Below are 13,186 nucleotides of genomic sequence, written 5' to 3' on the forward strand. Positions count from 1 at the left end.
TAACTGAGTCTTCCTCCCCGGGCAACCACGATGTTTCCAAGACCACAGATACCGATCGGGTTTCCCCCAAAACATCTAGAGCGGTTAGGTTTTTAGATGAAGTGGGAATTCCACATTGCTCTGCCTCAGTCCACATCAGTGTGGTGATTTGTGCCCCTGTATCAATGAAAAAAGTTACTGGTTTCTTCCGTGGCCCTATTGTTAGCGGTTGCAATCGCCAATAGAACTGATCTACACAAAGTAGATAAACAGGCACTCCTTTATTCCAGTGCTGGGGAACAGGGGGGATAGCTCTACCACAGATGTGTTCACCAACAGGTACAAAGTACAACATAGTTACACACTTTTTCAGCAGAGTCATGGTTCACGTGAGATCAACAAAATTCATAAAGTTTAATTTGACCCTACTAATGATTGGCTTTCGCTTACCTCACCTTACCCGTATTCCTATTCTACAGAAATCATCGGTCATCTTTACTGATTGATTTGAATAGACTGGGGGGAGAGTAGTGATTAGCATACTCTTGTTATTTCCTGGAAATCATTATCATATGCAAATGCCTCTAATCCATGCGTGGTTATGTTGGACGGGCGTCCTCTGGTGGTCGCCGATAGTCTTCCTCACTGTGTCCGCCGGCTGACCTCCATCCGTGCGCGTGCTCATTTCATCCTTTGGCTGATCTCCCAAGCCAAGGCCAGTTTTTCCTGGCACCCCTTGTTTTAATTCAAAGTCCATAGCTATTTCCACAGTAATCGAGGCAAGCACGATACTAGTTGCTCATGCCTCAGAACTTAACGTACCTTCTGTTCTCATAGCTACTATAACTCTGTATCACCCACATAACCAAAATTCAAGATCAGATTCTAAAATTCAAGCTATTTCATTTGGGTATTTGTAAATTGTCACACTCGGGTTAGAGGAGTTGTCCGTTCTGGATCCACAGGCATCACCATCGGAGAGCCCTGGTTAGGTTTAAGTTCTCTATCATACATCATCTGCAAACAAGCCGCCTTTTGCACACTTTCTACCAGTTGATCCACCGTACCTGTTGTAGCTAGGGGCTCTCCCCTCTCCACAGGGTTCAGCCCTACGGCCCAATACGCTGTTTCTGATTCCTCTGGAGACCTTGCAAAATCCTTCTTTAATTCAGTCTCTGTAAACGGAACCTCTTTAGTAACAATTTGGGGATGGTCATCATCTGCGTCATGCAAATACTCCGTCTTAACTACGGGGTGCATATGAGGAAGATTTCCTACCATGCCCTCTGCTTTCTGCAAGCCCCCCTGGGGACTTCTAACTTTGCCTCCACCTCTCTACCCCTCCAAACGAGTCGCTTTCTTTCCACAATTCGTCTCTCAATGCGTTCTTTAGTACAGAATTTTGGGTTCTTTCCTCCTCTAACACCTGCTTGGTCTCTTTTAACTGCTCTCGTAGCGATGCAAGTGTTCTTTCCAGAGAGTCTACCACAGTATTATCTTGACACAGTTTCTGCCTCCTATCCTCTATGGCCGCTGTCAAACTTGCTCCCAAAACAGCACAAATTATGGCTTCTCCCTTCCCACGCCTAACTGTAGACTCCTGCACTACCCTGATCCTATCCACTATACTCTGTGGCCGGAACCAATGATTTTTCACCCATTCTCGCCCTTGGGGAGACGGGCGAGCACGATAGGTTCCCAAAAAGCCATTGGTTTATCTACATCCACATTCCATTCGTTCAGTGAAGAATGGTCAGGAACATCAACAAGTGTGCAAGCACCCATTTCACCAAAGGGGGGTTATTTCGTCCTGAGAGGGTCACACCTTAAATTCACAATTCCCCCTCTATCACTCTCAGGAGGACACACCTTAAAAAGTTACTTTCCTACCAAAGTACGCCTCAGCCACACACTCACAGAAACCCCGGATAAAGTAACTGGGCATTTCCCGTTTCTCTGAGAATCCTGTCCGTGATGCCAATTACAGTGTCGCAAACCGGTCAGAGACCGGAGCGAGGTTCCGCTTGTATTCCCAGGAACAGAATTAAGAATCAAAACGGAGTCAAGTGCTGCAGAACTTTATTTGCCTGTCACAAGTGCAAAAGGAGAAGAAAGAGAGAAAGAGAGTAAGAGAGAAATGGAGAATGGGAGAATGGGAGAATGGGAGAAAGGGAGAAAGGGAGAAAGAGAGAAAGAGGAAGGGGAAAGGGTTCCTTTCAATAGCTACCACCACGCAACTGACGGCCGGCAGTCTGGTTAGAAAATGGGTCTGTAGAGCAAAGGTGAGAGGCACCCGTGAAGCAATGATGGTGGCGAGGAGAAGCGATGGCGGTGGCAAGGAGAAGCAGAGCAGTAATGGTGCGGGGAAGAAAGTCCCTGCTCTCAGCCCTCCTCTCTGTTTTATTCCCGTAACCCCACCTACCACTAGCAGTGGTGCGCATGCCCAACTCCGTTGCTGGGAGGTGGTTTCCAAACCAGGAGATTTAGGTGATTTCCGACCCCCGGTCTGGGCGGGTGCGCGGGGGTGAGGTAGCTCCGTTGCTATGGCACTGGTGGTATTGGTGATTTTGCTCCAGTAACGTCAAGGAAAACAAACCAGCACAGTCTCTGACATGGGGCAGGAGAAAGAAATAGATTTGACAACCAGGTCCACCACTGTATTCCTTTTGCGTCCTGCCTTATGTTTCATATTAAAGTTTTTCCAGGGAGCTTCTTCTGAAAAGACAAAGGGGATAACGCCGCGCCAAACGTGAGCATCGTTGGTGTGGCGGTTGCTGGCGTCTCTTGCCGGCTGGCGAGGACGCCTGCTTTGCTGCTCAGAATGGCAGAGCCGTTGAGGTGGGAAGGGGCCGGGGGAGGTGACCTCTCAAGGCCGGGTCAGCAAGAGCGGCCGGCCCACAGGCCTGGCCAGAGGGGCCTCCAGGCGGGACCCCCACCCGGGCGGGTGCACACCAGTCCGGCGGTTACACGGCAACTGTCATACAACATCACGTCGAGTGGCAAAGCGGTGATGTCACAATGCAGCAATGTGACAACACCATGATGCGCATCAGCCAGACTGCCAGCGAGCCGCTATATATAGAGCCGCTGGCTGGGAGACCGGCTGAAGCGGCAGCAGCTGGGTGCCTCTGCAACAAGAGGAGACAGCGCAGGGTCGCAGCGCCAGGAGAGCTCTTGGAAGGAGCCATGGAACATCGTTGCGCTGCTGGCGTCCGAAAGGCAGAGGCACGGCTGAACACCCGGGGAGAGAGGGGAGAGGTGAGCAGCGGGCCCATGGAGAGGGCTCAGCCAGGCAGCCCGGGGCATGGCGGGGCTGCTCTGGGGCCTCGGATGTGCCTTGTCTTCCACAGCTGTGCGGGAGGCTTGTTGTTCATCTAGCAGCTGAGTGTCTCTGTTTCCTTAGCTCGGGCACAGAAGACAGCACCTGGAAAGAGGAGGACGTCCCAGGCTGCTGGACCCTGAGCTGCTGGACCTCCCACTCGGGGTCAAGATCCCTGTGCCACGCGGCTCCAGGCCTCTCTTCAGCAGGGGAAAGCTGGGGGAAAAGGTAAAGGAAGTAGAAAGGGGTAGAAAAGAGCTCTCTTCTGCCACCAGACAGAGCATCTAGGCGCAGGGTTACTTCTCTGTTGCAGAGTCTCTGTAGTAGGGAGACCTTTCCTCTGGGTGGGAAGGACTCCAGGGATTAGGCTATAGCTCGGAGGACTGGAAGTGCCACCCCGTGTGCCTGAGGAGCTCGCAAGAGCATCCCTCCCTCCCAAGAACACTCTCTTGCCCCATTCTGACTCGGCAACATCTCTCTTCCAGCTTCACCGGCCCTCCTGTACTTTTAACCTGGGAGATCCATACTGTCGCCTCTTGAGCACGGAGTACAACTGCCTGCACGACCCACATCTGGAGGCGTACCACAGGCGCAGTCATAACTTTAGGAGCCTGAAGAGGGCCGGTTATGTCACCAGCGATGGCAAAGTAGGTTTTGACATCGTCAGGTTGATCAAACCGGTTCCCCCCAAGTGGTCTTCCCCGAGCAAAGAGGGAGTGGGTTCAGAGGGGGCACCTTCTCGCCCACCAGGTTCGGGCTGCTTCGGGGAGGCGCTCTGCGTAGCTGGCTTGAGAGTGCATGGCTGATTTCTCCTCTCGTTGCTCCCTAGGTGATTTGCGATCTCAAAGAGTTCAATGAGTACAGGCAATATCTGAGCACTCTCAAGCTGGAGGCAAAGAAAATGTCCAGGCAAGCAGAGGTAGGCAAAGCAGAGTGTTAGTGGACAAACACGAGCGGCATGCTGCCCAGGGCTGGGGCTGTGCTGGCTGCATCTCGGGGAGGCGGTCAGTGCAGCAGAGGTGAGGGCCGTGCTGCTGGTGGGCCGGGCGTTGGGGTGGCGGGGAAAAGGCACTGCCCGGCTCGGAGCTGAGCTCACGCAGGGTGCTGGGGTGGGCATGGGCAGGAAGGTCGTGGGTGGCAAGCGTGCGGCGTCCTGAGGGAAGAAGCCCTTCTCTTCGGCCCTCGTCGCGTGGCTGAAGCGGAGCGCTGGCCTGGGCCCGCGTGAAGCCTCAGCACGCCGGGCCCTGAGCGCTCGTCCGGGCTGCAGCGAGCCACAGTGACCCGGTGTCGTCCCCTTTCAGGGAAGGCTTCAGCAGCACCTGCCCGAATTAAAGGATGCCCCCAAGGTGCCGGGAGCTGTGGACACTTCTCGCCTGGCAGAGCGGCTGCTGCAGCCTCGAAAAACATCTTGCCCACCTCAACCCAGGAGCAGAAAAGTCTCCCTGAGATCACGGCGCCAAACGTGCTCCCAACCTGAGCAGGGAGAGGAAGGTGCCAAGCCGCCCCGGAGGCTCAGTAGTGACGCTGACTCCGAGAGGATTCCGCCAGGCATCCTTGCAAATGGTGTGTTCGAAGCTGCATTTGAACAGCAAACTGCAGGAGGAGCCCAGAAGCTTGAAGAGCTGTCTGAGACTGCAGTGCAGCAAGTGTTGGAGACGGTGAATCTCCCTAAGAGAGAGCCACAGCCATCCCAGACGCCTTTCTCAAGGCTGCACCTGGAAGAAGGAGAAGGATTCCCCGGAGCATCTGAACAGCAGAGCCTGGAAGCCAGCAAGGGAGCAAAGTTGCCTGTGTTACCACCGCTGCCAAATGCAGCCGCTGCTGAAGTCTCGCAACTCTGCCACACGATTGTCAGGGAAAGCATCCAACGTGCCATCTCGAGAGTTCAGCAGCGCCATGCAGAGCGGACTGGCTATGGTAGAACCGTTGTCCCTGAGGTGCTTGGAACGGGGAAAAAGAAATTAGAAATGAAGCCAATGCCAACAGCCTTAGCCACATCTTTGGCTCCAAGGACCATACCTGATGACAGCGTTGACACTGTATTAGTGTGGACGTGTGCACCTGGGCCTGCACTGACACTGAAATTGAATTTTGGAAGGCCTGTCGCAACCCCCTGGCTCCAACGAGATGGAAAGGAGAGCTATCCCGCTGAGGACGCCCTTCCCTCCTTGGGCCCACCCTTTCCCAGGCAGCCCGTCCCTCTGGCGGCTCTGAAGCCCCCTGTCCAGACAGGAGCACGGCACAGATTGGTGAACATTGAGCTCGTCCAAGGCAAGCCCCAGCAGCCCATGTACAAACAAGGGCGTTAGTTGGGAGACTTGCGGACAATGGCCTCAGCAGGTGTGTGGCCAAGAGAGCTGGAGAGCCCCTGGGCAACTCCAGCAGGCAGCAAAGACGGACCTTACAGCCTTGTGCTTCCAATAAAGAGTTGACTCCCGAGTGCTCGCCTTGTGCCTATGTCGTGGTTTGAGCCTGGTCGGCAGCGAAACACCACGCAGTCACTCGCCTACCCACCCCCACTTGGGAATGGGGAGGGAATTGGAGGGGCAAAGGGAGAATCGCGGTTGAGATAAAAACTGCTTAATAAGCGGAATTGTAATAAAATAATATGGTGACAGTAGAAACGGGTAATGTGCAATGCAATTAATTGTTCATCACCCGCCGACCGACACCCTGCCCCTTCCCGGCTAGCGATCCCGAAACACAAAGATGCCACAGGAGCCATCCCAGAAAGGAGAGCGTGCACCTTCCCGCCCATTCCTTCCTTTATAGGGTGAGCATAACGTCACATGACATGGAGTATCGGCCAGTCCGGGCCCAGGGCTCCAGCTGTGTTCCCTCCCTGCTTCTTGCGTGCCTGCACACAGGCGGGGCACGCGGAGCTGGAGAGTCCCTGAACTCTCAGTGTGCCACCAGCACTCCTCCAGCTACCAAAACCAAACAGGAACTCTATTCCAGCCCGAACCAGGACAGCCTACCTTCATTCAAGCCAGGCCGTCCCGTGGCCTCCTCAAGGCCTCTCTCAAGGCCTTTCCATTTCCCCTCAGGCCCCCCGCCACGACCCTTCTGGGGCAACTGAGGTTGCGCCGTTTGCTTTTTGGTGCCCCCACAGCCCTCCATTTCCCTTTGCAGGCCCCCTAGGGCCCTCCGTGTGCCCCCTGGTGCGGCTCAGGACTCCTCGTGTGCCTTTCAGTGCCCAGCCCCAGCCCTTTGCGTGCCTCGGGGCACCTGCCTCAGCCCGCCGCGTGCCCTCGCGTGCCACCCAGAGCCCTCCCTTGCCTTTCCTGGAGCTCCGGGGAACTCCTGTTCTCCTCGTTACCCCTCCGGACTGGCTGGAGCCGAGTACGAGGGGGAGAAAGTTTTCCGATGCTGGGGTGTTGCAAGCCGCTCAGAGACCAGAGCAGGGTTCCGCTCGTATTCTCGGCAACAGGATTAAGGCTCAAAAGGGTAAATAGTTTCTTGTGATATCTACCGCCACGCAAATGATGCCCAACAGTATGGTTAGAAGATGGGTCCGTAGAGCAAAAGTGAGAGGTGCCTGTGAAGCAATGATGGTGGCGAGGAGAAGCAGAGCGGTGATGATGTGGAGAAGAAAGCCCCTACTCTCAGCCCTCGTCCCTATTTCATTCCCGTAACCCCACCTACCACTAGCAGTGGTGCGCATGCCCAACTCTGTCACTGGGAGGTGGTTTCTGATCCCCGGTCTGGGCGCCTGCGCGGGGGTGAGGTAGCTCCGTTGCTATGGCAGTGGTGGTATTGGTGATTTTGCTCCAGCAATGTCGAGGCAAACAAAGCGATACAGTCTCTGACAGCACCCCGTGACTCGACAGTGCTGTCTCACGGAGGATTTTCTGTGATGGTAGAAGGAGAAAGTGAGAAGGAAAGAGGTAGTGCGCAAGGAATTAACTGTATAAACACCGTCACCAATATCATCTAGTTAACAACTGGCAACAAGTATAACATGTTTAACAAACTTTATAAAACCAGAGTGTGCTATAAACCGACTTTTTTTTTTTTTTTTTTTTTAAGGTTCGGTGGCATCAGAAGAAAAGGGGAGAGATTGTTTACGTGGATTATTACAGGGTGGGCATTTATAAGGGCAAAACACCACTGTCAAAAGGACTTTTAGAGCAAATATTTGGAAGGTTAAGGTCATATAAAAAATTCAGGTTATTGCAGGCATGCATTCCACACTTTTGCCTCGATGCCATGTAGTTTAGGCCCTCATGGTCTGCACATCCATTGTTTTGCTCCGCCGGGGTCTGGAATGGCACGTGCAGCAAGAAAATCGATTTCCACACCCCCCTTTTGCCTAAGGTGCATGTGCAGTCTGGGTATAGAATCTTCTACCCCAAAGTTAGGCAAAGGTAATCAATTTCTGTCTGTGTCCACCAATTTCTCCACCCCGTGGCTCAAGATTGCCAACACTCGAGGGTGGTATAGAACAAGGGAAGAAAAAGAGAAAGAGAAAGAGGAGGAGGAGGAGGGGAAAGGAAAAAAAGAAGTAAAAAGCAAAAGCTACAACTCATACGATTTGGATGGTTTCATGCTTGTCTTGTTTCACAAATCTAACCTGATTTGTTCCGTCAGACGAAGTCACAGCAATTGCTTGCATGTTGCTCACAACGCTCTGGATTAACCGTACCAGGCATGGTATAATGCAGGGTAAAAGCACTGCAGCTGCTAGCCTGCACAACAGCTGAAATAAAAGTTGTTTCACCCCTGGAGTCCGCGGTAAGCAAGACCATAATTCACCATTCCAACCGTTCCATATTTGAGTGGGGACGTGGGCTATTTTCTGAATGTCCATGGTTAACTGAAGAACCACTTCACCTACATCACTGCTTTCCAGACAACAGTTACAAACATTTCATTTTCCACATACCCCTCCCTTTTTGGCCAAGAAACAATCCAAAACCATGCGGTGTTGCAGGATTGCGGTGTGCATCTGTTGAGATTGTTGATTCAAAAGATCTATAGCACTGGTGCTTTTGCTGGTAATAATCTCCGGAACCGCTCGCAACCGAATTATGCGATTCAGATTATAAATTGGTTCCCTTGCCCCTGCTATCCGGTCATTGGGATTCCAAGTGGCCAGCCCGCAATGTTCTATTATTCTCTCGGGAGGCCACTCGTTTTCTCCCCACTTTTGCGTCCCGCAAAAATATCAGCCTCAAGAGATCGCTTATTGCGAGCAACACCTTTGTCACCTAAGGTATCGTATAGCCTTATGCCCAGTTGGGAACCACCTGGTTTTGGAAGAATTAAAAATAGAGGCCAGATGATCCCAACGTGACAAATTCCTGACCAGTTTGCTGGCAGTTGTTTCTAGGCAGTATGTCCACAAATCCAATACTGTCCCTTTTTGGCTTTGGCACTGCTAGCAAACGGTCCAACTGGGGTCTTTGGGTTCTGGGAATAAGTCGCATTATCATTTCCCAAAGGGCTAAAAAAGGTATTGCTTCTACTTCTTTGATAGCCTTTCATCTGGATGGTACAATACCAGGCAGCTGTGGTGTTTTCTCACTCACAGTTTTGGATAAAACTCTGGCCATCGGGCCCTGGAGCAACAAGGCTTTCATTTTCATTTGACCAAAATCCTCCAAATCCTTTATTGCGCCCAGCTTCATTAACCCACATCCATACACGAATGCCACTATCCTTGTTAATCAATTTATGCGTAAGTGCCCACTGACACTTGCTTTTCCCCACATTAACCCTCCCTCCTCGGGCGCGGTTTAGGCAACGTCTACGCACCGCAGGAAATTGGATTGGTCATGTCTCATCATTGTCTCAGGCGGTGCTATCGGTTTCACTATAATTGCTTACAATTTGTGCTGCAGTGAGGGGTGTGGAGGTCCACGGCCAACTTGACAGCCCTAAAGGTCCCCTGCAAAGTGACTCAAATTAAAAGTTTTACTCACCGTTTCTGCTAACAAAATAAATTCATTATCTTCAAGGGGATTGTGTGGGTCGGAGGGAGGGGGAGGGGTTGGCCTTTCCTCACCCTTACAGAGAAGTTCGTAAAACAACACAACCGCAGATAACGCAGACTTTGGCCATGCGCCTGTCTGGGTTTGCTCCCTTGTTTTCTTCTTCCTAAAATAATGAAAAAACAAAATTAGCTTCTCGGGTTAAAAGGAGGGAACAATCCACCTAGAGTTGATTTTGTGAGTTTTTTCACAGGCATCCTTTGCCTTCCAGGCATACCTGTTAAGGGGTTCAGTGAGTATGAGAGGGACGGCTCCTCTAGTTGGCAGTTCTACCAGCACTGGCTGCCCAGGAGAGAAAACCGTTCCTTCAGGAGCACCGAGAGTCTGGGGCTTTGGGGTTAAAGTCGGGGCTTTAGGGCAAAAGGCATTTAGGCGGGGTCATCCGTTTACCCCGCAGCGATCATTGACCTGGTTAACCACATCCCAAAGGCATTCCCCTCAGCGTGGCTCGTGAGGTTTCAGCAATTGCTTTAAGAGCCTGTTAGTCCGTTCCACTATCCCATTACTCCGCTTCTCTAAGAGCTAAGCTCACAACCAAGAATCCCTTTTCCCACCCGCAATATTGCTTCTCAGCATCCTTAAAGCTCCTGGGGTAAAATCCAATTGCTTGGATAGGACCTTCTGGTCCCTTTTGCCAACAATGAATTGATAATCCCGAGCGTGCAAACCCCCATTCAACCTGGACAGGGTCAGTGGGGTGGGTAGGACCCAAAGCCTGGTGAGCACTTGCTTCAAACACTAAAAGCAGTAATGCTTCATCACGTACAAGAGTCCATTCCCAAGCTGCTCCTTTTCGCAGCAGATTGTGTAAGAGCCGTGCAGTTATCGCAAAGTCTCAGATGTGTTTTCTCCAAAAGAGCAATAAACCCAAGGCGTGCCGCAGCTCCCTTTTCTTTTCTGGAATCTTTACCTGATCTAGTACTGACAGGGTGTCCGGTGAGATACAAACTGACCCTCCTTCCCACCCTATCCCTAAAAATTTCACCTCATCCGCAGCAGCTTCTGTTTTCTCCTTGGCTATCTGGAGTCCCAGAGACTCTAAGTGTTGTACCGTCTTTTTCTGTGTTACCTGGACTGGAATAGCTTCGTCCCCTCCTATCAAAGCTTCATCAATACACTGATAGACTCTAACTCCTGATTCCAGAGGAATTTGGTCTAATTCTGAGGCCAAAGCACGATGTGCTAACGTGGGAGCATGTTTACAGCCCTGAGGGAGGTGAGTGAAGGTACATTGTTGTCCCTCCCATGTGAAGGCAAAACGATCACGGTCCCCTTCCTGCAGGGGAACCATGAAAAACATATCTTTGACATCAATCGTGGCCATCACCTGGTGAGCTTGTTCCTGAATTTGTGAGATTAGTTCAGCTATATTAGGCACTGCTGCCATCAAGGGGCCAGTATTAGCACTGAGTCGACGATGATCTACCATCAGTCTCCACTTCCCGTTCGGTATACGCACTGGCCACACTGGGGAATTATACGGGGAGTGAGTAAACATTAAGATTCCCCATTGTTTAAGATCCTCAGTCACGGGGGCTATCCCTTCTCGGGCCCCTAACGGCAACGGGGAGGGTTTCACATTAGTTATCTTGGAAGGGGGCAAGGCAGGCGCCACTTGCAACAGGCACACTTCGGTCCAGGACATTTCAGCTAATCTTCTGATTTGAGGAGTGCCAAAGGACCACGAGTCTCCCGGAGTATCATACCACTGTCTGCCCTTCAATACCTCTACGCCCAAGACATTTGTTGGGAACGGGCCTACTGCAGCCTTGGTGTTAACTGAGTCTTCCTCCCCGGGCAACCACGATGTTTCCAAGACCACAGATACCGATCGGGTTTCCCCCAAAACATCTAGAGCAGTTAGGTTTGAGCCTGGTCGGCAACCAACCACCACAGCTGGTCACCCTCCCTTCCCCCTCCCCACCTGGGAATGGGGGAGGGAATTAGAGGGGTGAAGGGAGACTCGCAGGCTGAGATAGGAACAGCTTAATAATGGCAATAAAATGAGAACAGTGATGATGATAGGAAAAAAAAGGAAATATATAAACAGGCAATGCACAACGTAATTGCTCACCACTCGCTAACCAATATCCAGCCCGTTCCCGGCTAGTGACCCCAAGATACCAAGATCCCGCAATCGCAATCCCGGAAGCAAGAGAGAGCTCCTTCCCAACCACCCCTCCTCTATATAGTGAGCATGACGTTCCATGATACGGAATATTTCATTCTGGTGCGCTGTCCGTGCTCCCTCCCAGCTTCCTGTGCCCTTGTGCACGGGCAGAACATGGGGAGTCGGAGAGTCCTTGAAGTCTCGGTAGCAGCTGAAAACATCAGTGTGCTGTCAGCATGCTTCTCACACCAAACCCAAAGCTAAATCCAAAACACAGCACTCATCTGGTCCCTGAAAAGGAATATTAACTCTATTTCAGCCCAAACCACGACACTGGGGAAATGTGGCACCAGGGACCCAGAGAGCATGTGCCAGAGCTCACCCAAAGGGGAGCGGTGGGAACAAGCCTCTCTCTAATGGGAACTCGCTACCCTGCTGTGCTGCAGGCTCAGCCTCTGACCATTTCTCATGCTGAAGCTTCCCACTGAGACAGCTGTAGCCATTCCAGACGCCTTTCTCAGGGTTATATGACCAATGTACTCTCACGATGAGGATGGTGGTAACTGACTGGGCTGCATGGCCAGTGGATGAATGGCAGGGTGTTTCCCTTTACTTAACCCTTGCCTACTACATTTACTATAGCGCATGCAATTGCAGTTCTCATGAGAAGTAATATGGTGCTAAAGGGAGTCCTGTGCACCCCCTTTGTGGTGAGGTCTGTAGTGCACAGTTGGCAACACTGTGGGGCTGTGGGAGCTTGACTAGCTTAGCCTGGGGACCAGGTGGCACTGGCAGTAGCATTTTGTGGAACAACTTGAGGTCATTTCTTCTTGTCCCTGGCACTTGTTACTTGGGAAAAGGGACTAACTCCCTCCTCACTACAACCTCCTTTCAAGTAGTTGTACAGAGAAATAAGGTCTCCCCTAAGCCTCCTTTTCTTCAGACTAAACGCTCCTAGTTCCCTCAGCTGCTCCTCATAAGACTTTTCCCCTGAAATGTTGAAGATGTTCCTGCTCATTGCAGGGCTGTTGGGACTAGATGACCTTTACAGGTCCCTTTCAACCCAAACTATGCTATGACTCTATGAAGATATGCCAATGGGCAGTGCTGTTCTGCCTCTCCCATCACTCTGCCTTTTGAAGGCATCATTTCCCTGGCTGAGGCCATATGTAGCAGGGAGCCAGGGTCGTGGAGGGAACCAGCATGTCTCCAGGAAACTGCATTCATCGTGGGCAGTGGGATACCTCAGCTCCACTACTATGCCCCATCAAGGGCTCCAGCTCACTGTTTTTAAGCACGTCTGCTGCTCCTTTACCAACTCCCCCGGGGAGAAGCCTCAGCCGGGCTGACGCTGCTGTGGGGCTGGTGAAGCAAAGCACAGCCCCATCACCTGCAGGAGCCCATCCCACAGGGATGTGGATGGGAGAGGATCTTAGCTCAGGTTGGTGCTTAACAAGGGGCAACTTCCATTGCTGCTCCAGCTGCCAGGACCAGCAGGGCATATACTGTGCTGGGTGCTGTGCTTCTAGCTGGCTTCCCATCTTTCTTCAGCACCTACCCACCTGTGTGCACTCTGCTGGATCCATCCCTTACACCAGCTCCTTCCCTGGACAGAAGATTCCCTGCCGGCACAGGACATAAGCGAGACAGTCAGCTGCAACTCAGGCAAACAGTATCTAAACCCTCCTCTGCTGGGCAGTGCAACGGAAGTAGAGCGAGCTGAAGGGCAGGGAAGCACACTGAAATGCTAAATGGCCATCAGTCCCTGCCTTTGGTTGGAAAACA

General features: G+C 51.9%; 1 protein-coding gene across 1 annotated transcript; it reads right to left on the minus strand.

Moving 5' to 3' along the window:
• Positions 1–346: 346 nt before the first annotated feature.
• LOC122154146 lies at positions 347–12,987 on the minus strand. Its single transcript, XM_042800740.1, has 4 exons — positions 12,960–12,987; positions 11,487–11,550; positions 1,329–1,667; positions 347–1,294 (listed from the first exon to the last, which is right to left on the minus strand). The coding sequence occupies exons 1-4, from the start codon at positions 12,985–12,987 to the stop codon at positions 904–906; spliced, it is 822 nt and encodes a 273-aa protein (XP_042656674.1). The 3' UTR covers positions 347–903.
• Between the last annotated feature and the right edge of the window lie 199 nt (positions 12,988–13,186).

Source organism: Tyto alba, unplaced genomic scaffold (genome assembly GCF_018691265.1).
Source record: "Tyto alba isolate M040663 unplaced genomic scaffold, T.alba_DEE_v4.0 Super-Scaffold_33, whole genome shotgun sequence".
Lineage (NCBI taxonomy): Eukaryota > Metazoa > Chordata > Aves > Strigiformes > Tytonidae > Tyto > Tyto alba.

Bases quoted from the DNA above. Each gene is read 5' to 3' on its own strand.
- LOC122154146 (XM_042800740.1), bottom strand. From the start codon at position 12,987: ATGGATCCAGCAGAGTGCACACAGGTGG. The intron at 1,668-11,486 runs TCACTATATAGA...GGGAACCTATCG, and splicing joins CGTATCATGGAACGTCATGC to TGCTCGCCCGTCTCCCCAAG. The intron at 1,295-1,328 runs GTTTGGAGGGGT...AGGCAAAGTTAG, and splicing joins TTGTGGAAAGAAAGCGACTC to AAGTCCCCAGGGGGGCTTGC.